Raw genomic sequence first — 24524 nt, 5'->3', positions numbered from 1 at the left:
ATAGTTATATTGGTTTTTACATGACTGTTTATTGATTAATGTTATTTTTACTACTGGAGTCTTTGTTTCAAACCCGCTTATAAATTAATTATAACTATAAAATCCTATTCTACTCAGATTAATTTATTTTGAAAAATATATTTTTTTACATTTTGTAGAACGAACTGGTGGAGGACTAAGGAGTGGACGCGGAAGGGAGAACAGTAAATCACAATCACTGCTGCAGACCACGCTCTACACCGTCTCTGGTTAGTCAAGATTACGTTTATAATATGTAATAGAAATATCTGGTAAACATGTTTGTACCTTGAGTCGTATTTAGTACTGGTGTCTTTTATTGAAATGCCGTGTTGTGAAAGAAAAATATATCTAAGCACTTGAATTTCATTAAAATCCATAAAAAAATTTGCCGTAAGCTTAATCCATTTCTGTTAGCGTAGACATGACCTGCTATAGCCATCCCAAGCCAAGGTATGAGCTACCGTGCTAAGGCTGAATGACACTATATCTGGTGCCTCCGAGATACGGGGTCGCATCTCCCAGTATTTAGTCCTTACCCCAGCGCTCGGGTCTTTGCTGGGGTGGACCTTGTATTTCTCTAGATAAGCGCGGGACTAAAAATCACCATTCAAACAAAAAAACTCAGGGCCTTTAAAGAACCTGAAGTGGAGAGGAGAGCTGAGACCACCTTGGTGGACTCTTCTCTCGTGGGACCTTCAGGGAACCCAAACAAAGGGATACTTCCAATGAGAAAACCCTTACCACTTCAGGTTCATAAAAATCAAATCCATAGGAATGAGGTGAAATGGGCTCAAGTAACTCAAAGTGCTCAAAGTAACTATCTGTATTCCATCTCCGCTTTAATAATTTAATTTAATAATAAGCTGTTTCCGAGTATGCTATTTTTGTTTCAGTGTGCCTCATGATATTCCTGATAGCCGTCACGCTCCTCATATCTGCAATATGCAAGGCGCGCCTCAAGAGAGCCACCCACTACAGCGCCACCCTCCAGGGGGGGCAGGGCGAAGTGCCCCCCGAGGGCTCGGCCTCCCCCTCCCCCCCCAGCGACTGGGGCTATACCAGGGTGCCCAACAGTGATGCATACAACCCCCAAAACATCGACTCACCCAGAATGGTCTGTCCCACTTACAGTGAAATCAATAACTCCAGCGTATGTAACGTACGCCAAGATTCAGCTGAACTACCGAGCTATTTTGAAATCGCTTTTGAAAATCAGCAAATTAACAATACTAATAATATCAATAGCAGTCCCCAAGCTAGAAGACCGACCGACTTCGGTATGAGCACCCTTGCTAATGCTATATTCAACGCGCGCTATCGCCCCGTCCCGCAAGAAGTAGTCACTTCCTCTTTTAACAACAACGACATCAGTGATTCAGATAGCTCGTGCAGATCTCCCGGAAGTCACACTTTTAATATATACACGTCCCCGGCTAGACGAAATAATAACTTCGCTTCCCCGAGACGGAATAACGAATCCTTCGATTCGCCCCTGAATAGATTCGGAGAGACCCCTGAAGCATATCTGACGAGAAGATCAGCAGAGCAGAGAAGATTGAGAAGAGCAAATGCGTTGGATCGGATTTTGGATAGGTTCGGACTGAACGCACCTTACACCGTCGAAAGGGAATCTTCACAAAGTCAACCAAGTGGCAGTGAAAATGTGGAGACTCCGTTATCACCTGAGAATGAGAATTTGAACGGAAGACGTCAGTTTGTCTCGTCCATTCTCGGTAGATTGAGAAACAGCTTTAACCGGACTCCTAGAGTGCGGGAAACAACCGAAGTGCAAGATATAAGCACCAACAGTCAAGTGGAGTCAAGGAGAAGGCCCGACACTCCAAACGTCTTGGAACTGAGCCTCGAAGAAATGGATCTCGCTAGGAGTGGTAATGGCAATGATACTTACACGTTAAACGGTAGAACTATTCACTTACTAGGAGCCAGTTTTGAAGAGCGGCCTGACCTATATAGCCTCGGTCTCCAAGGATTGTATATAGTGGACGGGATCGTGGAGAATCTCAATAGGTTTGTCAGTTGTCCAGTCTTGCCACCTCCTTACTCCGAGGTGGCTAACGCCGCTCCGTCCAAAGTACTAGGACCGCCTCCGCCATACGTGAGCAGAGAAAATCTCACTACGCAAGGAGACGCCAGCAATGAAAATGCCCAAGCAAGCACAAGCGGCAGTAATGTCGCCGCTACAACAATTTCAAATGATGTTGCAACATGTTCAAATGCTGTTGATAGTGATAATGATCCATCCTGTTCAAGCGGCGATGTTGTTGACAATTCAATCAACAGTCCAAATCAAATTTTAAATTCTGCATCTCCGAATTTTGAAGACGCGATGAATTTAAGTAGAGATTTGTCTGTCGAAGGTTTTGTCAATAATAACAATTGTATACATGATTCTACACCATCCATAAATGTAGACGCTGAAGTCAGTCTATTAAAAGACATATTAAATGGAAACGGTAATGGAAATAATGGAATTCGTCCGTCTAATACTCTAGGAAGTTCGTCGAACGAGGGAAATTTAGAAATAATGTCTAATAGGTTAAAATTAGAATCGGCGGTACTGCATATCGAGCCGAATGACGTCTCAAACAACAACGTCGTGGAACAGAATTCTACCGAGCGACAGAGCAACCAAAACGACCAAAATGATAATCCGTCCTTCGTTAGTGAATCGCTAGCTAACCGTAGTTTAGAAAGCACGACCGGGCCCACTCTAAAAAAGAGCATTTTCCCGCCCATTAGTCTGGAGTTTATAGATTCCGATTGCATCACGGACTGAATTTTCAACCTATTTTTAAAATATTGCACCTAAGCTTTGAATTAAAAAGGTTCGCAAGTCGTCGTTCATGAAAAAAATAGTTTTTGAAGAGCTTGAAAAATGCAATTTAAAAGAAAGTGTCAGAATTAAAACACAAAATCATGATATTCTTTAATTTGAAACATTTACCTACTAATCTGCAGGTCAGAGGATAGGTGAATTTATTTTGTAAAAAAACGACCACATCTTATGATCTGATTTTTGAATTTCTAAATCATTTTCCGAAACTTGTATTATTATACTACTTTGGCTAATGTACATCGTAAGCTAATTCCAAGCTGTTGTTAAAATGTCATTTATGGTAAGTACAGAGTATACAGCGCTCCTCAATGCCCCTCGCAAATACTAATTTGTTTTATGACCATAAAATAAAAGGGGGCCTACTCGGTATCTTTAATGTTAACAAACCAGTAAGTTTGTGGTTTAACCTTTCCTTGCCGGTGCTGTCAACTGAGTGAACCTCGTCTCTAATTACATACTAAAGTATATCTGTAAATACACTAAACACAGAGTTCATAATTTAGATATTCCTCCACAATACATTTATGTATTGCATTAAATATTTACAATATATAAATATTTATCGAGTGTATAGAACCACAGCATGAGGAATTTTTTAACACTGTAGGGGAAGGGCTGATTCGGGTTTGTGACACGGCTAAACCGGCGGCACGGACGTTTTGAGATACATGCTAGGTTCCCAGGCATTAGTTGATCACTTAACAGCAAAAGTTTGCTATGTTACAGAAAGGATTTGCTGGTGTACAGCAAATGTTTCTCGTATAAAAACGAGGATTTCTTATACCACAAAAATTTATATTAAAACAAGGATTTGTTCCTTGACAGCAAGGATTCTTTATACTACGTATAGCAATGATTTGGTAATTGATGGCTGCGGTTTGTTATACAGTTTCCCTCATTACCTGGGTGTTAAGGTTCCTGCAATACGCCACTGATAGCAAAACTGCAAATAATGCGATTAAAAGTCAATATGAAATAATTTTTTAATGGATTCATTGCAATATCAGCCATTTGTGCAGAAATTGTAAATTTCCAATCAAAATGAATGAATAAAAACTTGTATATAATTGCATGTTAAACTTTTGTAACGGTTCCTATTAAGTTTAACAAGAATTTCACAATGTTTCGATAGGGTATGTGTGATGAGAGTTTCCAACTCAGAAGTTTGTTAATAGGCTATCCTGCTAATAATGCAGAGAAATTTGACTTTTATCGCCACGGCTAAAGCATTTCTACATTTGGATTCCGAGCAGAGATATCTTACCAGTGCATTACTGAGAGTATCTTACACTCTCGAACAAGGTATTTGAACCCATGACCTCTGAATCCAAGGTTAAGCAGTTTACTACTCATCCACAGGGTATAATGAGGAATTACTGTATACAGCTATAGTTATTTATCTTTTTGTTATATGGATTTGATAAATCACTCAGAGATTTCAATGTTCTGTGATTACAGCTTAAATATCATGGGAATAGCCTTAGTTTGTTAATTTTTATCTTGTCAGTCTTAGGTTAGGTAATTCGCATGTTATTTATTTGGGAAGGTACCTATTAGAGGTACCTGGAAGGAACAATGTAGGAATTAGATGAGTAATGTTAGTAATCGTGGATGGAGAAGTCTGTAACCCTCAACCGCTACGGAAAGGGATGAAAATGAATTAATTAATTCATATTTAAATTAATTATTATTAAAACTACTCTTTATGTAAATAATATATTATGTAATGTAAGATTGGTTGGATGTAAAAATGACATCTTTTATTGTGTTATTTTATCTTCTTGATTAAAGCTGTCCAATGTAAATAATACTTTAATAATGTATGTTGCAATATTTGTGAACAAATAATATCAACTCTATTCCTTTGCAGGAGTGATCTTAGGTTTGTGAACAATTATCCTGAATAATTTAGCTAACATTGCGTAAATCGTACAGTGATGATCTCCTGAGATGTTTTCCAAGATCGGTGTGGGATAAATTGTGCCATTTTTCAAATTCGGTCTTCAATGGACCGAAACAACCAAACGTCTTAAGCATGAAAACTTCTTATGCGAATTTCACTGTACTAGATTTAAATATCTATTATTTAGGAAAATTAATAACGACAAAACTAAAGTAAAATTCACTTCTCTAAAGTAACGATTTAAAAAAAAAAAATTCTTTATGTACAGCACAGTGAAACTCTCTTATAAAGTTTTTCAAAAGACCCAAACAAACTTCTTATGTGGAGAGACCTTTATGAAGGTACCAATTTTAGGAGCCGAAAAACCTAAACTTTAGCTTGTAAATTTCTTATGTGCAGATTTTACTGTACATTATATGATTGACAGTTTTCAAGCTATTGACCCTAACACAAGTTTTTTGAAATCTCATATAATTAATTAATAATAAATCAATTTGTGAAGAGATAATTTAAAATGCGTTTGATCGACTACATGCTTTTGATTGTAGTGTCGTATTGATGCATTTTATCGGCAATCGAATCCACAGATTCTGGATCCAATGCTGACTCTTTTTCTACTACACAATGAAGGCCTTATATATTTTCATATTCTGGTGATGATCGGTATTTCAAATATTAAAACTGTTGTCATTTTTAACTCCAATCAAGGAATCGCGCGGAACAATTGCTGGAAAAAATTGTCTTACAAAACGAGGCCTTGTTTTCTATTTAGATTCGTTCTAATTAAACTTAATATTAGTAAGTGAATGGCCGTTAGTAGAATTTCTTTTTAATTTTAACACACGCCAGCAGCGTAAATAGTGAAAACTCAATATTACATATAATAAAGTACAAAATCAAATGGTGAAATTGCAGAAAACCGTGTAAATATTACGCTAGCTAATAATACTGTTGGCTTAAAATTGTTTACTTATTATCTAATAATATTGTGTAGGTATTCTTAACTTCTCAGTGTAGGCACTAAGACACCATTGTGCACTGCTAATCTATGTATGTGTGAATACATTTCCTCATTTTCCACCATTTGTGACCACTTTTTAGGAGCAGCAGAAAAACGATAATACAGACGGACTAAATAAATTTGTAGCATTGAAAGGTATGCTGTGATACTCCGTTCCTGTGGGATCAGTTTAATGGATTGTATCTGACTTTATTTCTATATTTCTCAACGATGTAATATGTTGTGATGATAGTATTATTTAAAATGAAACGGTGATTGCTACGAATTGAACTATGCTGGTTCAAAATTTCCAAAGTTCTAGCTTTTTATAAATGTGGAAACAGAATGCTGTATTGTCCTTGTTTTTGACAGGAATTAACAAACAAATTAACAGGAATTAAAAAACAGGACAACCTGAAAATTGTTGCATTGATTATTGGCCTTGCAATTTCCAGACATAAAGCTTTGATAGTTTCAGAGCTCACCGTTTGATAGTTTTGCTGCTTCGGACAAACAAATGTTCTGCTTTATGATTTAATAATGCTATCTTATGATGCCGCAGAAGCACTTATTAGAAAAAATCGAATCTCCTGGACATTTGGCTATGTTGACTTCGCATAGTTAAATTCAGAACGGTCAATGTAACGTTGATTTAACTTTCTTGTTCTACCGGAAGTCGGATAGCAGTAATATAACATGCTTTTGGTAACTGAAATAATTATCCCGTTTATCCGGTCGAGCGATAGAGACTTCTCGGCGTTTGGTTTTGGTTTTGGCCACGCTCATTACAAATACCATACCTCCGAATATTAATATGGAAACTAATCATCTGCTTAACTATGGTTTAAAGCCAATGAATCTACCCATATTTCACTATTTATTCCATATTTTTAGGTCATTTAAAAAATAAATTATAAAACGTTATATTTAAAAATGCATGAATTCTGTATGTTGGTTACAGAAATTGCCCTAACCTTGTACTTATTTGGAACAATATTGAAAATTACTATTTGTTTGTGGTTTACTGGAAATGTCCATAGTCACAGACATTAAAAAAAGCAATTTTTAACATGCCAACAGATGTTCAATTTTTATAAAGCTAGACTACACGATACAAAAAATTATCTAGAATGTTCCATGAAAGGTACATTAGTGACATCTTTTGGTATTCGATAGAAGCTTAATCAAGCTAGTGACTAATCATATTAACTGAATGCAGGAAGTTTAAAATAAATTCATTTTAATTTATAAAAACCAGCTACCCAAATTTGGGTTGCTAACGCTCGAGTGGCTAGGTTTAAAAACAGACCACTATTGTAAAGTGCAAAGGTCAAGTTATATACCTTCGGAGGTATATCACCACGTCTGAGTAAACTATCGATTAGTGCTACTCCTCGAGTAACATATATATATATATATATTTAAATGTGAACACCGCACAAGAGTCCCAACTGCTCCCAACCGTCTGGAGCCAATGAGATTATGGCACCCCCAATTAACGTATGTTTTGAGGCTGAACGTAGTGGGGAGAGAATGATGGGGTGTGGAAAGTACCTGGCTATTTAGATCGGTCACCAAACATGACTAAAGTCATTTCAAGCAACGTTTTAGTTCTGAATGGTGGTCTTGCACCGGGGCGATACCAGTAGTATCTTTCACTCTGGAACATGCCGCAAGTATACTAAATATTATTGTATAATATCACCTAAAATTTATGCGCGCCGGGATTCGAACACGCAACCTTCTCATTGCTTATCGAAAGCCTTACCCATCGGCCATGGAGGCTGTCAAATCAATCTATCGATTAGCACTACTCATTGAGTAATGTATATTTTCTGTTTCACCACTGTTGTGTAATGCTTCCCATCAAGTATCCTATAATTAAAATTAATTGATTAGTAGTTAGTCTCTTATTCTTTTATATAAGATACTATCAGTATCGCCCTGGTGTAAGACGACCATTCAGAATTGAAACGTTGCTTGAAATGGCTTTGGACGAGTTTGGTGACTAGATCTGAATAGATGGGTACTTCCCCATCTCCTTCCCTTCCCCACTACCTTCAGCCTCACAACATACCCCAATTGGGGATGCCATAATCACACTGGTTCCAGACGTTTGGGACATATTAAAAAAAAAAAAAAAAAAACATTACTCGACAGTTTACTCAGACGTGGTGAAATACCCTATTATAAATGAGTGGATTATACAAGTACCTGCATAGTCTGTACTTATTATGAAGTAATATTCAATACACAAACCATTTGTTGGTGAAAACAAGTTATTCAACTTTAAACATACATATCTATATAAGACAATACTACATTGTGGTTCACATACTATTATTATATCTTGTTAATGTCGCACTAGTATAAGAACAGTTTCAACGTTGTTTCTCTGTTATTGTTGATGATTAATATTAAACTTGTTGCTTTTATCATTCGTAGTAATAATATCTGGATAAAACTGCCGTGACCAAGTCAAGCTGTTAGAAAACCTTTAATTTGTTTAAAAAACCATGTTTTTTTAAATTATTGATATTTTCGTTAGCTCACAAAACAAGAATAAAATATTTATTTTTTCTTTTCAAATCTATGGTCTTGTTCAGAATAGATGTATTTTAGTCCAAACAATTTTCACCATCCTGTTTTGTACGAAATTGCTGCATTTTGTGCAGCTAACTTCTGTTTCAACCAACGTTATCCTGATTTTGTTTGAAATTGCTGTATTTTGTGCAGCTAACTTCTGTTTCAACTATCGTTATCCTGATTTCATATGGAATTGCTTCATTTTCTGTGGCCAACTTCTGTTTCAACTACTTTTATCCTGATTTTGTTTGAAATTGCTGCATTTCGTGCAGCTAACTTCAGTTTCAACTATCGTTATCCTGATTTTGTATGAAATTGCTACATTTTGCGTTGATAACTTCAGTTTCAACTATCATTATCCTTATTGTGTATAAAATTGCTATGTTTTGTGCAGCCAACTACAGTTTCAATTGTAATCCTGATTGTGTAAGAAAATGCTACATTTCGTGCAGCTAATTTCATTATTATCCTACACATTTTAATAGTCTTAGCACCGAATATTGTTCTCCCATCTGAATGAGTCTTCAATGTGATTTTGAATCTCTTATTTCCTGCTGTGCCTACAAATTTTCAAAATACCATTTAAAAAAATAATAAATAGAAATGCAGATATCTTGAGACGAGTTTCGACTAAGCATGTTCAAGTTTGTGCCAAGTTGTTTAACTCGCGTTATTCACTGTTTTTAAAATCATTATAAGTTTACTTGTTCTGCAAAAATGTCATATTAATATTATGTTTGTAATCTTTTGAATGTGTGTTAAAATTTTCTTGTAATATTTTGTTAAAATTTTTAAATCTTGATGTTTAAATTATTATTCTTTGTTATTAATTAAATTTTTTAGAAATTTATGTACGTATGTAAAACTTATTTGTATTTTGATAACATTCGGTTAGTTATGGAGCTTCATCTTTACACACTGGGCAAAACTCATCCCGCAATCTGCTACATTAGTCAATTATACATTATCTTGGATTTGATCAATACATATACTACTTTAATAGATGTAATGTTGTCACTTAATTTTTGTTCTATGGCAGTTTTAACGTAGGAGAATTTGACAGCAGAATAAATAGGGTAAAGAAAAGGAGAAGGTTACTGGATAATTTATTGCTGTAATTTAAAATTTTGAAACAATAGTAATGATCATCCAATGTGTCCGGAAACTCAAGTACAAGTGGGAAACTGACTTTCGATTTTTTAGGTTTTTAGCTACTAAAGTGTTAAAAAAAACTTTTGAAGCCAGGTCTACGCTTATAGACATTAAATTACCTAAAAAATTATTAATTTTACCTACTTTTGTAAATTTATTAAACTTACGATTTAAAGAAAAAATATAAACCTTTATATTATAAATTTATTTTGACAACGTAATTATTATTTTTTTTTTTTGTCGTTTGCTGAAACAATTAAAAATGACTGCTTATTTTGATAATCGATAGCTACACTATTTAAGTCATCCTGTAATTTGATAATAATTTAGGTTATATATGGGTGCGTACAAATTGGCATCATTGGAAAATAATTCTATTTGGGATTATTACTGTCACATCATATTATTATTATATTACAGATTATTATTAATAATTGATGTCATTATTAAGAATATTTTTTTGTTCTTACCTTTTGTATATATACTTATATTTTTTACACTTTATGCCATATAATTTAATATTTATGTTAATGGCACATGTTGTACCGTTTATATTTAAATAAATGATTTACTCGATAATGAAAGCTCAAATGTGGTGTAGATTCACCAATTCCGATTTTACTACGAGTTTCTGTACACCGTGTATTTATGCATTAGAAAAAAGTTGATTGCGACATCCAGGATTTGAACTCAGGACCTTTGGATATCTGGGCATCTGCTTTAACCACTGCGCTATCGCATTCTATTTAGATGATTATTAATATTGTTTCAATATTTAACATCATTTTGATAAAAAATAAACACATTTTGAATGAGAGGGTCTTCAATTTCGTGTTGCGATAGTTGTTAATTATTATAAGTTATTAAATAAAAGATGGCCGCCATTTGGGTTGAAATCTTCAGTTAAAAGCGTTCAGATAGATATTTTTCTCCTTTCATCCGTACTACATTATATAATGCACATAGATTAAAAAAGAAACAATGCTAATTGACAATATAACTAATAATAATTTAACTACAGGGAAACTCTCCTATAAGTATCTTTAAAAACTTTTCATGAGGGAATCTTATAGGAGGATTTTACCGCATACATATTATTAATCACAGTTTTCAAGTACCACCAAATGTTACATAATTATACTTTGAAAGCATTCATTTAGTTCACTTAACTGTTGTCCGATACAAGATTGAAATTACACCACAATAGAGGGTTGGAGGATTTAAAAAAAAAGTGTACTGATTCATTTTATCCGTCATTTTCATTTTATTGTGTAAACAAAAACCTACCTAACAACCACTCTGTAAATTGCCATCGCAACACAGGCGTTTCACACCTAGTGAGATGGGCAATACGTCATTATTGTAATTAAATGTTATATTAAAGTAATAAAATAATTATCGTTATAAATGATATTTTTTGGGTATATAACTACATTTGAATTGGTTATAAATTACATTTTGTGGCTTTATAAATTACATTTTCTGGGTTTATAAATTACATTTGGTTGGTTTATAATAACACTTGATAGGTTTATAAATTAAATTTTGTGGGTTAATAAATTACATTTTGTGGGTTTATAATAACATTTGATAGGTTTATAAATAAAATTTTGTGGGTTTATAATAACATTTGATAGGTTTATAAATTAAATTGTGTGGGTTAATAAATTACATTCAGCTGGTTTATAATAACATTTGATAGCTTTATAAATTACATTTTGTGGGTTTATAAATTACATTTTGTGGGTTTATAAATTATATTTTGTTGGTTTATAACTTACATTTTGTGGGTTTTATAATTGCATTTTAAAATTACTTTTCATGGCTATAACTGGTTGTGGTATATTGTTATCAAGTTTAATTTGCAGAACTTCATGTTAATTTAATGTTTTTCTTGTATGTAATATTTATTAATAATATTTTTTAATTTATAACAAACACTTTTTTTGTAAACAAGTTCTGCTCATAATTATTATTACCAATGCCGTTTTTGATTTCTGAGCAAATTATGGGAAATGTTTTATGGTTATTACTATGTAAAGTTACCAATTTATTGTATTGTTTAAATTTGACTAAAGGTCGTTAAAATGAGGTGTTCCGAATTAATAATTTGGATGACTCACTGGGTTTTTTTTCCCCTTACGACTTTCTTTTTCTTCTTGGTCCAGAATTGAACTCAGCTTAAACATAATATGTGGCAAATTAATTATAATATTAATAAAATTTAAAAAAATGATTTTTACTATAAGTAACTAGTTTAGAAGTAATATAAATAAATCGTGTTGTTAGTGGACTCACCACAGTTTGATAATGCCTTCAGAAGGCGAAACTGCTTTCACACATAATAATAATCACACAGCAGAACTTGTTTATAAATAAAATGTTTTTTAATACATCTACTTCAATTTAGATATTGCTTTCTTCATTGGATTAAATAGATTCTTGGAAGTGGAAATAAACCCATTTACTTAGATCGAATCGAGCAGATAAACTCATTATCGATGAAAATTCATTCTTTTAACTTTTGGCGGCAATCACGATTCACACTCGGACATATGCGCATTTCTCTGAAATTGGATGATGTTACATTTCAAAATTTACAGCAGTTAATATACAAAATAAATCTCAATTGGGATTTGGCTTAGGTGCTAGCGCCGTTAGCGGTGTTCACGTATTTTAGTCAGTCCCTCGGAAGGAAAATTCCAATCGTCGGTCCCAAAAAAAAAATTCTTTTAAATTGGCTACCAGCCGGTGATGGGTCAACTAGGTCGAAAATTGAAATTAGATGTATTAAAGTAAATAAATAAAATTATTGAATATACAGGGTTTTCCAATAAGAGGTGTTATTTTGAATAGCCCACTATTTCGGTAGATGTTACTTTTGAAGCTGTCATTTTTTGACATTTGACAAGTAGAAACTACGCCAGTAATAAAAATGGAACGATACACGCTTCAACAACGCATTGAAATTATTAAAATTCACTTGAGTGAATCAAATGTAAATCATCTTGAGTGATTAGGCCCATTTCCACCTCGGTGGCTTCGTCAACAAGCAAAATTATCGCATCTGGGGCTCAGAAAAACCAAGAGTTATTGTTGAAAAGCCTCTCAATCCTCAACGTGTTACTGTTTGGTGCGGATTATGGTCCGGCGGAGTCATTGGACCTTACTTTTTCGAAAATGAGACTGGAGCAACAGTTACGGTGAATGGATCGCTATCGAGAGAAGATTTATGATTTTTTATGGCCGGAATTGGATGGTATTGATCTGGACAACGTTTACTTTCAACAAGACGGCGCTACGCACCACACAAGCAAAGAAACCATTGATCTTTTACGATTGAATATCAAAATAACACCTCTTATTGGAAAACCCTGTACTAAAAAAAACTTTAAAACCACTTCAAATTGTGGAATTTCACATATTGTGGAATTACAGTGACGGGTTTATAGATTACCGTTTGGTGGTTCATTAATTAGATATTTTGGGTTTATCAAATACGCTTTATTGGTTAAGTAAATAAATAACATTTGGTGGTTAAATTAATAACACTTTTTGAGCTTACACATTACATTTTGTAGTTTATTAATAATGCATTGTGGGGAATAAATAGACATTTTGATTTAAACATTAGGTCACATCAATTTAACAATGAGTAAAATGTATAATAATTATGATTACATCGATCTCATGGATATTAAATACATTAATTCTGGATTTGTATACCACTGTAGTTAAAAGAGTCTAGTTAATAAAATAAAACTACTATTCTTGGTCAAAATATTGTACTGTTCATAATCAATTAATAACGAAAATAAAATATTTTTGGTTGAATATTGACAAATGGTTTTTTTATTTACCCCCATAAAAATCATCCAATTAAGGCGATGCACTACGTAGTAATGCAAAATCATGTGTTTTTGGTTTGAAAATTTGGTCGCCTAGAAATTTTTCAGATGCTTTAATTAAATACCGCGAGTAGAATACATCTTGACCTTTGAAATAATCGAGTATTTTTTAGATAAGTTGTTTTATAAGCCCAGAAAAAAAAATGTATAAGGTCTATGAAAACTGCTTTAAAGTTCAAAATCTCCTACTTAAGAACCCATTTTCGGCTATGATTTTATTGTATAATGTGGCAAATTAAGTTATTTATAAAATGATCGGAAAAAAATAAATATTTATCCATGAACATCCACAAAATAAAATAAAAGGCACTTTTTGGCCATGTTTTTTCCTTGCATAAATCAAACAGGCGGATGGTGTTAAGCAGGAATTTAAACCTTATCGCCATCTACATAAGGGCTGTTATTGATAGCCGCTCGATTTAAAATATTACACGACGTAGTGCATCGCCTTAAAGGAAAATGTGAAGATTGAGGTGGTATTTCACTGTCTCTAGATAGCTTATCCATAGGATAACGTATATTCATAAATAAACAGATAAATATTAGGAATAGGTAGAAAACTCGGCCAACGTATCTGATATGATAATGAATAATAAATATATAGCCACTAATCATAGGTTTGTGGCAGCTTTGCGGCAACCCTGCAACTGCGCTATGAATCATCGGCAGACTACCTATGAGAAGATAATATAGGATCGGATTACGTCGTTCGGAATCCTCTGGACGTTTGAGCGCCTGTATAAATTCTGCAATACAGATCGTAGACAGTACACCGTGACTCCTTATCTCTCCGAGCAACACTTCATGCACGAACTCAGTGATTAACAAGATCTGCAGGTATATTATTCAAATAGACAGGATGTGATGAATAGGCATATTCAGTCGTACCAACCAAACGGTTTGTTTTAATGTAATGATGGTATTTAATCGCTTTTAAATGACGATTTATAAACTCTACATAAAATAAAACTTATATTTTCAGAATCAGCATTTGTTGATCTATATGAATACGTATTTTTAGGCCATAATATTTTTCACTGGAGTTCCTTATTATGTTGTATTATTCCATATAGCTGTGATGAAGAGAGTTTGGGCTATTTCGGTATGGGTAGGGGAAGAAAAGGAAGGTTAGGAAGTACCTGGCTTTTCACATATGGGTACCAAATACGGCTAAAGCCATTTCAAGCAACATTTTGATTCCGAATGGAGGTCTTTCACAACTTTCACTAATTGGTATAATGTTATCAACGTATCACAAATAAATAGTTTGCAATATGTATTCAGAGGCGCTTGTATTGCAGTAAATTCAAATCTCCTGGTGGAAAATGGACTTCAAGCTACGTCACGAATTTTTAACTAATCTTTGCTCTACCCCCCATTAGCCAACCTTGTTAAATATTATATATTTTTTACGAATCTTGGCCATAATTCATTGGTTTGAGTCAGGTTCAAGTGCAGAATAGTAAACTCATACTATATAAATAAATAAATCGTAAATTGAAAATACTACGCTATCCTAAATTATTTTTTTTTATGCTTCCGATTTTGTTGTCCGGGTTAAATCTTCCCCATAGGAAAAACTAAACCCTTCCACTCACTTTTCCACAAATGATCATCTAGTCAATCAACATTATGTAAGTGCATTATATAAGCAAAATAAATACAAAACAATACAAGAACAACTCGTCAACTCACTAGAGATCAAATGGGAAAATAATTCACCGACTCCAGATATTTTCATATCAGAGGGTTCGGCTCGGTAGAACTTCTAACAGGGCCTATAAATCCTACTGATCCCTCAACATTTTTTTGAATTTTTTTTTTATTAGTATTATTATTACTGGTAAGTTTTTAGATTGTCACGGCCAAAAGCATTTTTGTTGTTTGTTTTTGGGGTGTTATGCCGTGTTGCGCTAACTCCTTCTTTAGCCGACGTTTCGGACAGCGTTGCAGTGTCCATCATCAGGGCAGATCCGGTAGATCCGAAGATGTGTAATTGTTGGTTGTCGAGTTTGTGCTTATTTACTTTTACTTGTACTGTAATACCTACAGGCTTGTAACGGATTGAAGCTGGCGGGACGGTATCGCTTCCAAGTAAATAAGCACAAACTCGACAACCAACAATTACACATCTTCGGATCTACCGGATCTGCCCTGATGATGGACACTGCAACGCTGTCCGAAACGTCGGCTAAAGAAGGAGTTAGCGCAACACGGCATAACACCCCAAAAACAAACAACAAAAATTATTTTTACTATTGAAATGTTCAATGAATATCATGTATAATAAAAATTATCATGTATTTACTTTATTTATACAAAATAAAAAAAAATCCTTTTGGATAGCCTTGGATAACCTAATCAATAAATAAACCTCTCACTAGATTGATATCTTCGGGCTTTTTGAATCAAACAAATTGGTCCTAAAAAAGCATAAATATGCCAAAATAAAAATATAATATATATATATAACTCGGAGCCTACTTATTATACTATACACCAATGAAAAACTGGTAAAAATTACCCTGGTATACCCCCCTGGCCTATACATACACCAATGAAGAACTCAGAAAGTTTATTCCATAGACTTTTAGAGTTTTTCATTGGTAGTAACCCCCCTGGCCTAAACGTCATTCGTCAGTGTTGTCATATTTTGAACAATATAAGTAATGTCAAATGTCAGAGTAGTACCTACCTAGTTATCATTTGTTTTATCTTTGTCTTGTAATTTTTCTCTGCAGAACTTCTGTCAACTTCTGTCTTCCGTCGGTCTATGGTCGGTCTGTGCTGGTTGCTACCGTGTAGTTTTGACATATTGCTAAATGTCAATAACAATATCAGATTATAAATAACGATTTCGCTGCATTGTATTTGAGCAATACCAGTGCACGTATCAGATTACAAATGATTCGTTAAACTCAATATACGCTTTAACAATACGCGCAAATTGTTCGGCAGTCAACGTCATCCAGTGCAAGCGGCTTCTAAAATGACTCACATTATTAGGTGACCATTAACATCGATGCCTTTTCGATTCAAATTGCTATTCCGCAAACTGTTCGGCAAGAAGATGAGCGGCCAATTCAAGGAAGTTCCCTCGGGTGTGGTGGTCATTCAGAAATTAGCGGCAACATGTTGCCCAAGGCGAAGGTTCAACCGTCAGTTATGGTAAGTTCCTCTTTGTTTTATATTCTGATCGTTAATTAACGAAGGTGTATGTGTAGACAACGTCAAAAACACCCCGTGAATATGGTATCAGTTATAAGTTATAACCATGTACACATAATGACAGTTTCCAAACCATCACATCCTTTATCCAATGGATCCAACACTGTTTATAAAATAATACGGTCTTCATAGCACGTTTTCGTAAATGTTTCCCTAACCGCCGCACTTTTCCTAGGCACAGATTATGGAAATGACACTTCGTTTAAACTTAATTACCACAAGAAACAACGATTTACGTCAGGATAGATGGTAAAAAATGCATTATAATTCCATTTTTATTCAATCAAAGCTCATAATTTACCTCAAAACGATCCCTTTCCCGCCATTTCTTTATGGAGTGACACTTGCGTAAGCTTGTTTCAATGTTAATACGCATAAATTACTTGATTAACCCAAATTAATAACATAATAACCTATTTTGTACATGTACATAATTGTTTCTTGTAGTAATTGTTGAAACAAAGTGTAATTTCCATAATCTGCATAAAAGTGCGTCAGTTAGGAAAATAACTACCAACATGGTTTATGCTGTGAATTCTGTAAAACGTATCCTATCCAAACTGTTAGAAGAGCAGGCAAAATATTCTAAGAATCCTTTTTTCATATTGGCCAGTATGCATATTTATTGGAATTAAAATCTAGGTAAACAAATATTAATAGCTTACACCCCTTATCAATTAAAAGCAAATATATCTGTGATAATTATCACCATAATCGTTTGCTATATTTGTAAACAACCAATACTGACATTGAGGTTATTCACATCACCTAGGTAGGTACTAATGGTGGACTTTATTAGAACTGTCATGATTAATTTCATTGTCAGGTCATTGCACTAACAACACTGTTCGCTAATATGATGCTAGTAGAAGGAATTCAAATATTGTCGTCTGGAATTGATTCTTTAGGCGGGAAAACAGCGTTATGTGGAAAAGTGAGTTCTGAGATGTGGGATGTTGAACATTTCATTTAACTGTAGTGAGCATGTATACACTGAAAGTTAAATAAATTTATGTGTAATAAAATATTGTAATTAATATAAAACACATTTTATGTATTTTAATCCATTCATTCAGAAGTTTTGAGTACAATCAATGTAAAAGAAAAAAATAACTCGTATTGAGATTAACTCGTAATGACTTGTATTGAGAGGGCGCTAATGGCCGTCTCAATAGGGCTTGAGATCTGTTGTTGAGATTTTTGATATTAATGTAGTTCGATATATGGCCCGTAATTTTAATTAATCTGTACAAAAACAGCATTATTTCAATGACGCCGTTTTCCTCATAAGGGCTCAATTATTGTCTTTATTTTTAAAACAAAGGAAAGAGAAATCATTCTTTGTAATATTAGAAAGGAAGGAGTGAACCTGGGTCTCGAAGAGTTGGCCTGAGGTTATGAGGTATAATATCTACACAATAATATCTACATTGTACAAATGTTGGGAATGCATTTGAAATTAAAGGAATCAATGAAGCTAGATCCTGGTAGCACATTCCATTGAAATACTGGTAAAACCAACCAAAAGCTTCCCACCTGACACCTACATACTTTCTAAAGGTTGAAATCCGTCCATTAATATAGGGGAATCCGCCAAATTTAACCCCTTTTACGTAGAGTCGAGTGTTTGTTTTCAAGTATCTATGGGCTCCAGACCAGAGGTGGCTGCCACTCAAGAGTATGGCATACTTGTGATTTTTACAGGTTTGTATCTGTTGTATGTTATTTCATGATAATATAATTGTTTTGATTAAGTTACAATGGCATATTTTTACATTTTCAATTATTGTTTCAAAGCTCCATAGCTATCGATGGAAATGACTTTGTCTTTTGAAAATTGTTTCATCTATCCAGAAATTTCAAACAGAAAAAAACAGTGCAAATTTCATGATGCCAGGGCTCACCGTTCAAGATCATTTGCCGACCTGAACTAAAATATTAGTAAAATTTTAAATATTTCGATTCTGATGTGTGTTGTGATGTACATATATTGTTGAGTTTGATGAACCATCATAGATATCTCTAAGATAAATTAAAAATACAGGAAATGAATATCTCATTGATTATGACACATCAGTAGTTTGTATTGATTTACCTTGACATATCAGCAAGTACTAGAGGTATGTATTACCATGTCTATTAGAAGTTTACCTGTGTAACTAGCTGTATTATATTATTATAAAACATATAATATATAAGTGTAATAGTTTGTAATTGGACAGTCAAGGTTTTTATTTTTCATAAAACGTGTTTACAAAAGAATCTTATAATGAAGACAAAAAAATCTTTGTTCGTCACTCTGAAGGTTAATAAACTGAATATTTCGCATTATGATGTGATCATAATTTCTTTTATACTAAAGTTTATTTTATTTTATTTGGTTTTACGCCCAGCCGGGCTTTTACATGAATTTTAAAAACTGAATATATCTAGTGAGCTATCGAAAATTATCCAAAAAAATTTTTAAAGCATAATATAATAGTAAACTGATAAACTGAATATAAAACAATATTAGTAAAACGTGTAACAGTAACATAAAATAATATACAAACTAGAACAATACTTCATATAAATGCCAATTAATTTCTTTAAATTTATGCTGGAAAATAGTGAAAAAAAAAACATGAGAAAAGTTACATTTTATTTCGATGGCCTAGCGCACATATGTGTTAAGTGTAATTAGTAAATTGAATTGAATTTTTGGCATAATATGGCTAGTTTGCAAAAACGCTTTGAGCAATCCCTTGTCATAATGTGTCTAATTTATAGAACCTAAAAATATATATAGGTGGATTCATTGACTTTAAACCGCAGTAAACAGTTAAAATGGTTCGATACTAATATTTTGAGGAATAATAATAATTGGATGACTTGTATAGCGCCGTTTTTGTGCAAAATCACCTCAAGGGCGCTGTACAAACTTATAATACATTTCTACAGTGATCTATGTTATTACTTAACTATTTATGGAGAAAATATATAGTACAATACTTACCTGGTAGGTCACTTGAGATTAACACTTAATCAACATTATTTAATTGTTTATTAGCAAAATTTAGATACAGGATTTAATTGGACTTAATAGGAAAATTGAATATAACTGAACTTTCACTTAGGAATGGTATATTTAATTTAAGGGTACGACAGCTTAAAAAGGTAAGTTTTTAGTTTAGACCTGAATTCTGTTGGACTTGTTATGGATCTTAGTTCCGGAGGGAGTTTATTCCAAGCCTTCCTTCGGCCCAGATACTCCGAAAGCGCGATCACCAAACTTAGTATTTGGCTTGCGCTTAGGTTCTATCAGTCTGCCTACAGCTGATGATGTTGCTGATCTAAGAGTTGACTGCCTCAGACAAGTGTTTTCCGGGACGCATAGTTCAGAGATGTAGGGTGGGGCCATTTGGTGTGTCCGTGGGTAAAGTGCACAAACTTCTAAAGGTGATTTTACACAATAGTACAAGTAAAAAAGATAAATAAGTTTTTTCTAAATTTCAACATTTTATGGTTGTTTTCAGGTACAAAAGTAAAATTGTTTGTTTGGAGAAAATAATATTCTTCTATTGAAAAATATTTTTGTATTGAAAAAAACAATATATATATATATGTATATACAACCAGTCGTTTTAGTGGAAGAATACTCCAGGTTAATTTTAAGGTGTGAAGCAACAAAATTAATGTGAAAATCCGCTTTTTATCCACTGTAGATGAAGTAAGTAATTTAAATTTCCCACGGAACATCTATTTACAAAGTGTTTTACAAAAACATGTAATTGTTTTTACTTAAAACTGCTCTCAACACATTTGTGCGCTAGGCCATTGACAGTAGTAGTTGAAGTCCTCGGTGTTGTCCGGTCTTTACATATAGTATTTCGAAATCAGATTTAGACGGTAATTTTCTTCATATTTTGAACGTCAAGTATGCGAAATTTCATCAAGTAGCTTAAAAATTAAGATTTAAGGCAGGCATGGGCAACCTTTCCCAGGTATGGGGCCAAATCATCATTCTGTCTCCGAGTCAAGGGCTGGACCAAATTATTAAATAACATAATAAAGTAATATTAAATTAAATAAACACATTGCTACTTCTTATAAATTTTTAAATTTATATACCTAATGAACGACATAATATTAATATTCTATACTGATTACAAAATTTAGTGTGAAGATTGGATGTACTTGAATTACGAGACTGTCAATATTGGCGTTGGTTTTGCATAAGGAACCTACTGTAGGTGTCGTCCAAGCGGTGGTGATCATGAATTAGTAAAGTGGAGCCGCTGCAAGCGCCTGTGTCGTCTCCATTATTTAATCTCTCCCTGAAACTATTCATTTCTTTCTCTATTACTTCGCTGAGATCAATCAGGGCCGCACAAAATAGCTCGGCCGTCCGGCGGTTGCCCATATATGTTTTATGGTGTTAATAAAGGGGGTACGGATTGTTTTTGAAATCTCGTATAGACAGTGACCTTTCTCCTGTTTTGAAGGTCAGGCATCAGGATATCGTTATTTTTCACAAGTTTACTAACGGTCTATTAAAGTAAAGTCTCTCTAATTTGTCAAAAAACTTGTGTAAGACAATAATCCTGAGGCAAATACTTTATAAATACTTCAGTTTCATAAATGATAATATCAATCACAAATCCTACAATTATAATCCCAATCAAAAATCCTACAATCATAATATCTATCACAAATCCTACAACTATAATATCAATCACAAATCCTACACAATTAAATTGATTTTTCACAGGTTGCGCTAGTGTAAGTATGTACAATATAATTTCTGTCTGAGTTGATTGCACATGTTTGGATTGCATATATTGGTATGTTCAGTTGTGCAAATATAACAAAATTTATGTACTACTACAAACAAAACCACTTTTATTTACATGCAGCCAGTTTTTATTTGCTAGTTTTATTTATTTCTAGAACAATAATTTTTTCCACAATACGGTATCGAGTGGAAGATACTCACACGGCCATTGTTCCCAACTTTTAGATCGATCAATCTGAGGCACCGATCAGCCAAGTGGTTTATTCAGTGATGCTCGTTTCGCCTGTTTCCAAACATCTTTATCGTTGAAAATATATTTTTAGTTTCCCCGCCCACTTTCATAGACAATAAAATGACATCAAAGTAAAAGCTTTCAATCTTAAATTAATATTGTACTTATTATTAATACAGATAATTTGTTTTAAGTAAATACGAATACGAAAATAATGCATGAACCAAATGATGTTTGACATTTCGGTGTCATTTTTCACTCTGTTGACACTTTTTTATAACTGATCCTTTTACTGAGCAAGAGGTTAATCCAGTTGTTTGGTTCCTCTAGCTTGTTAGGAGAGTTGCGTTGGGAAGAGCGTAATTGTGCCTTTGAGGAATGTTGAGCCAAATTTTCGGCTCAACAGTTGATCAGTAGGTTTGGGAACAGCATGACGGCTGCTGTATTGCTCTGGTAAAAGACCACCATTCAGAGTCGAGACGTTGTTTGAAATGATTTTAGCCGTGTTTAGTGACCAGATCTGAATAGCCATATACTTCCCAACCTTTCCCTTCTCCACCTCCTTCCCCTTTATGGATGCCATAGTTCCACTGGCTCCGGCAGATTCTTGTGGGGTAGTCACATAATAAAAACCCTTTATATATTTAAATAGACCTAACCTTTTTGTCATTTTAATGAATCAAGCAGCAAGTAACTTATTATCAAACATACTAATTTCGGTTGTCTGTAATGTGCGTAATTCTTGTGTGAAATTATTCACAGTCAATGAACTCAAATTTGCTTTGAACTATTTTTGAAAAAAAAGCTGAAGTGGAAGAAACCACAATAATAAATGACATTTGTCTTAAAATTAAAATTGGAAAGGAGTCAACTATATTAGCAATATATCGATCACCTTTATCTTACAATTTAGATCCTTTTATTAAATCCTTGGATGAGGAACTCTCTTTACAAAAAGCAACTAAAAACTTATTTCTTATTGGAGATCTAAACATCAACATTCTACATAACGGTCATCCCCAAAAAAATGAATATCTACAGAAATTATCCTCGCATGGTCTTAAAAGCCTAATAAATGAACCCACTCGAATAGTTGACAATTCCAAAACCTGTATTGACCATATTATGAGTAAAACTAAAAAACATACCCAATCTGTCATTTACGAATTAACAATAACTGATCATTTTACAACAATCCTAGCTATAAACCAAAAAAAAGAAAGAAAAACTCGAAATAGACCGACGACAATAGAAAAATCTGAATCAAACTGGAATGCCGTTAAATAAAACTTGCAATGAACTGATTGGAATAAATTACATAATATTGACAACCCAAATGATGCGTGGGATAGCTTCATTGATATTATCAAACATAACATAGTGTCCAATACCAAAAAAACTGTAAAGAAAATTTCACAAAAGAATATATACATCAAGCCTTGAATCTCGCAGAATATTATAAACTGCATAAGAAAAAGAGACGAATTACATAAAAAACTTAAGCAAAATCCTTATGATATACACAAACTACGATACTACAAAAGATATAGAAACATTTGCAAAATCATTATTAATACCACAAAAGAATCCTACTATAAAAATAAAATAGAAGCATGTAACGATAATCCCAGAAAAATGTGGCAAATTTTAAATGAAGCGACCAATTCTATATTCACCAGTAATACATCAAAAACCGATGAACTGAGCATAAACCAGGTTCCCACTCTACTTGCTGAAAACCCTGACAAAATTCTTAATCACGTTAATAATTTTTTCACAACCATTGGATCAAAATTAGCAAAACAAATTACACCTGGTGATGATGCAGTCGCACCAAATGAAGTAAGCAATCTGTAAAGGGAACTAAATTTCAAACAAATAACCGTTGACGAAATCAACAACATAATTACTTCCTTAAAACCAAATGTATCATCGGGGGATGAAGTAATCTCAACAAATGCAATAAAACATCTCAGTGAAGAAATTGCCTTCCCACTGACACATCTAATCAATTTGTCTATAACTAAAAGCATATTTCCCACGTCCCTTAAAGTAGCAACTGTCATACCTATATATAAACAAGGATGTAAAAATGATATCAAAACTTTCGACCGATAAGCCTTCTAAGTACCTTTTCTAAAATATTGGAAAAAGTGCTAAAAATACAACTTATGAAATACCTAGAAGATAATAAATAATAACCTATTATCGAAAACTCAGTATGGTTTTAGACAAAACCTGAGTACTACCGACGCCATAGACGATATCATAAATACGATCACGAAAAGTTTAGACAGGGGAAATAAATCTTTGGCGATATTTATAGACCTACAATTTTTATTTTTTATATTTACTCCACACAGGAGGCCCTGAAGAAAATAATTTCCCTCAGGGCCTATGTCATCTTTGGGGATGCTGTGTGGAGGGTCTTTTTGTGGAGAGGAAGGAGTGAACATGGGTCTTGAAGAGTCCCATGTTGTAGGAGGGAGGAAACACAGAGGCCGGCAGTTCGTTCCACAGCCGAGCTGTTGAACTTAAGAACGAATCGTAGAAGCGACCCGTTCTCATGTGACAAGTGTCAACTGTGTACAAATGTTGGGCGCGCGTTTGGCGTGTATCCCGACTACGCACCGGTGCCGAAGGGATCAATGACGCTAGTTCCTCAGAGCATCTTCCATTGTAATACCGATAGAACAAGGACAGCATACCTACCTGACGCCTGTGCTCTAAAGATTGCAGTCCGTTTGTTAAGATTGGGGAATCTATCTAACGGACCGCCCGTTTCTGCACAGAGTCAAGGTTTTTTTCAGGTATTTTGGGGCTCCAGACCAGAGATGGCTGCCAAATTCGACAGTAGGGCGCA

The 24524-nt window shown here is 33.9% G+C and overlaps 2 protein-coding genes across 4 annotated transcripts in view; both read left to right on the top strand.

Annotated features, from left to right (window-relative positions):
• The window catches only part of LOC149410471 (uncharacterized), a 41413-nt gene extending 27840 nt beyond the window's left edge, over window positions 1–13573 (top strand). The window contains exons 6-7 of the mRNA XM_089648007.1: window positions 159–248; window positions 915–13573. Of these exons, the coding sequence (XP_089504133.1) occupies window positions 159–248; window positions 915–2818 (1994 nt within the window). The 3' untranslated portion in view covers window positions 2819–13573. The remainder of the gene's footprint in view (window positions 1–158; window positions 249–914) is intronic.
• Window positions 13574–16164: 2591 nt separating this feature from the next.
• Window positions 16165–24524, top strand: part of MFS16 (major facilitator superfamily transporter 16) — a 58579-nt gene continuing 50219 nt past the window's right edge. For all 3 annotated transcript variants that reach the window (XM_089648003.1, XM_089648002.1, XM_089648001.1), the window contains exon 1: window positions 16165–16595. In XM_089648003.1, coding sequence (XP_089504129.1) covers window positions 16450–16595 — 146 coding nt within the window. In that variant the 5' untranslated portion in view covers window positions 16165–16449. The remainder of the gene's footprint in view (window positions 16596–24524) is intronic.

This window comes from Hesperophylax consimilis, chromosome 27 (assembly GCF_061612785.1).
Source record: "Hesperophylax consimilis isolate HC1 chromosome 27, BYU_Hcon_1.0, whole genome shotgun sequence".
NCBI classification, from domain to species: Eukaryota; Metazoa; Arthropoda; class Insecta; order Trichoptera; family Limnephilidae; genus Hesperophylax; species Hesperophylax consimilis.
Note: the sequence above shows the minus strand (reverse complement) of the source record. Positions and strands in the feature narration are given on the sequence as shown.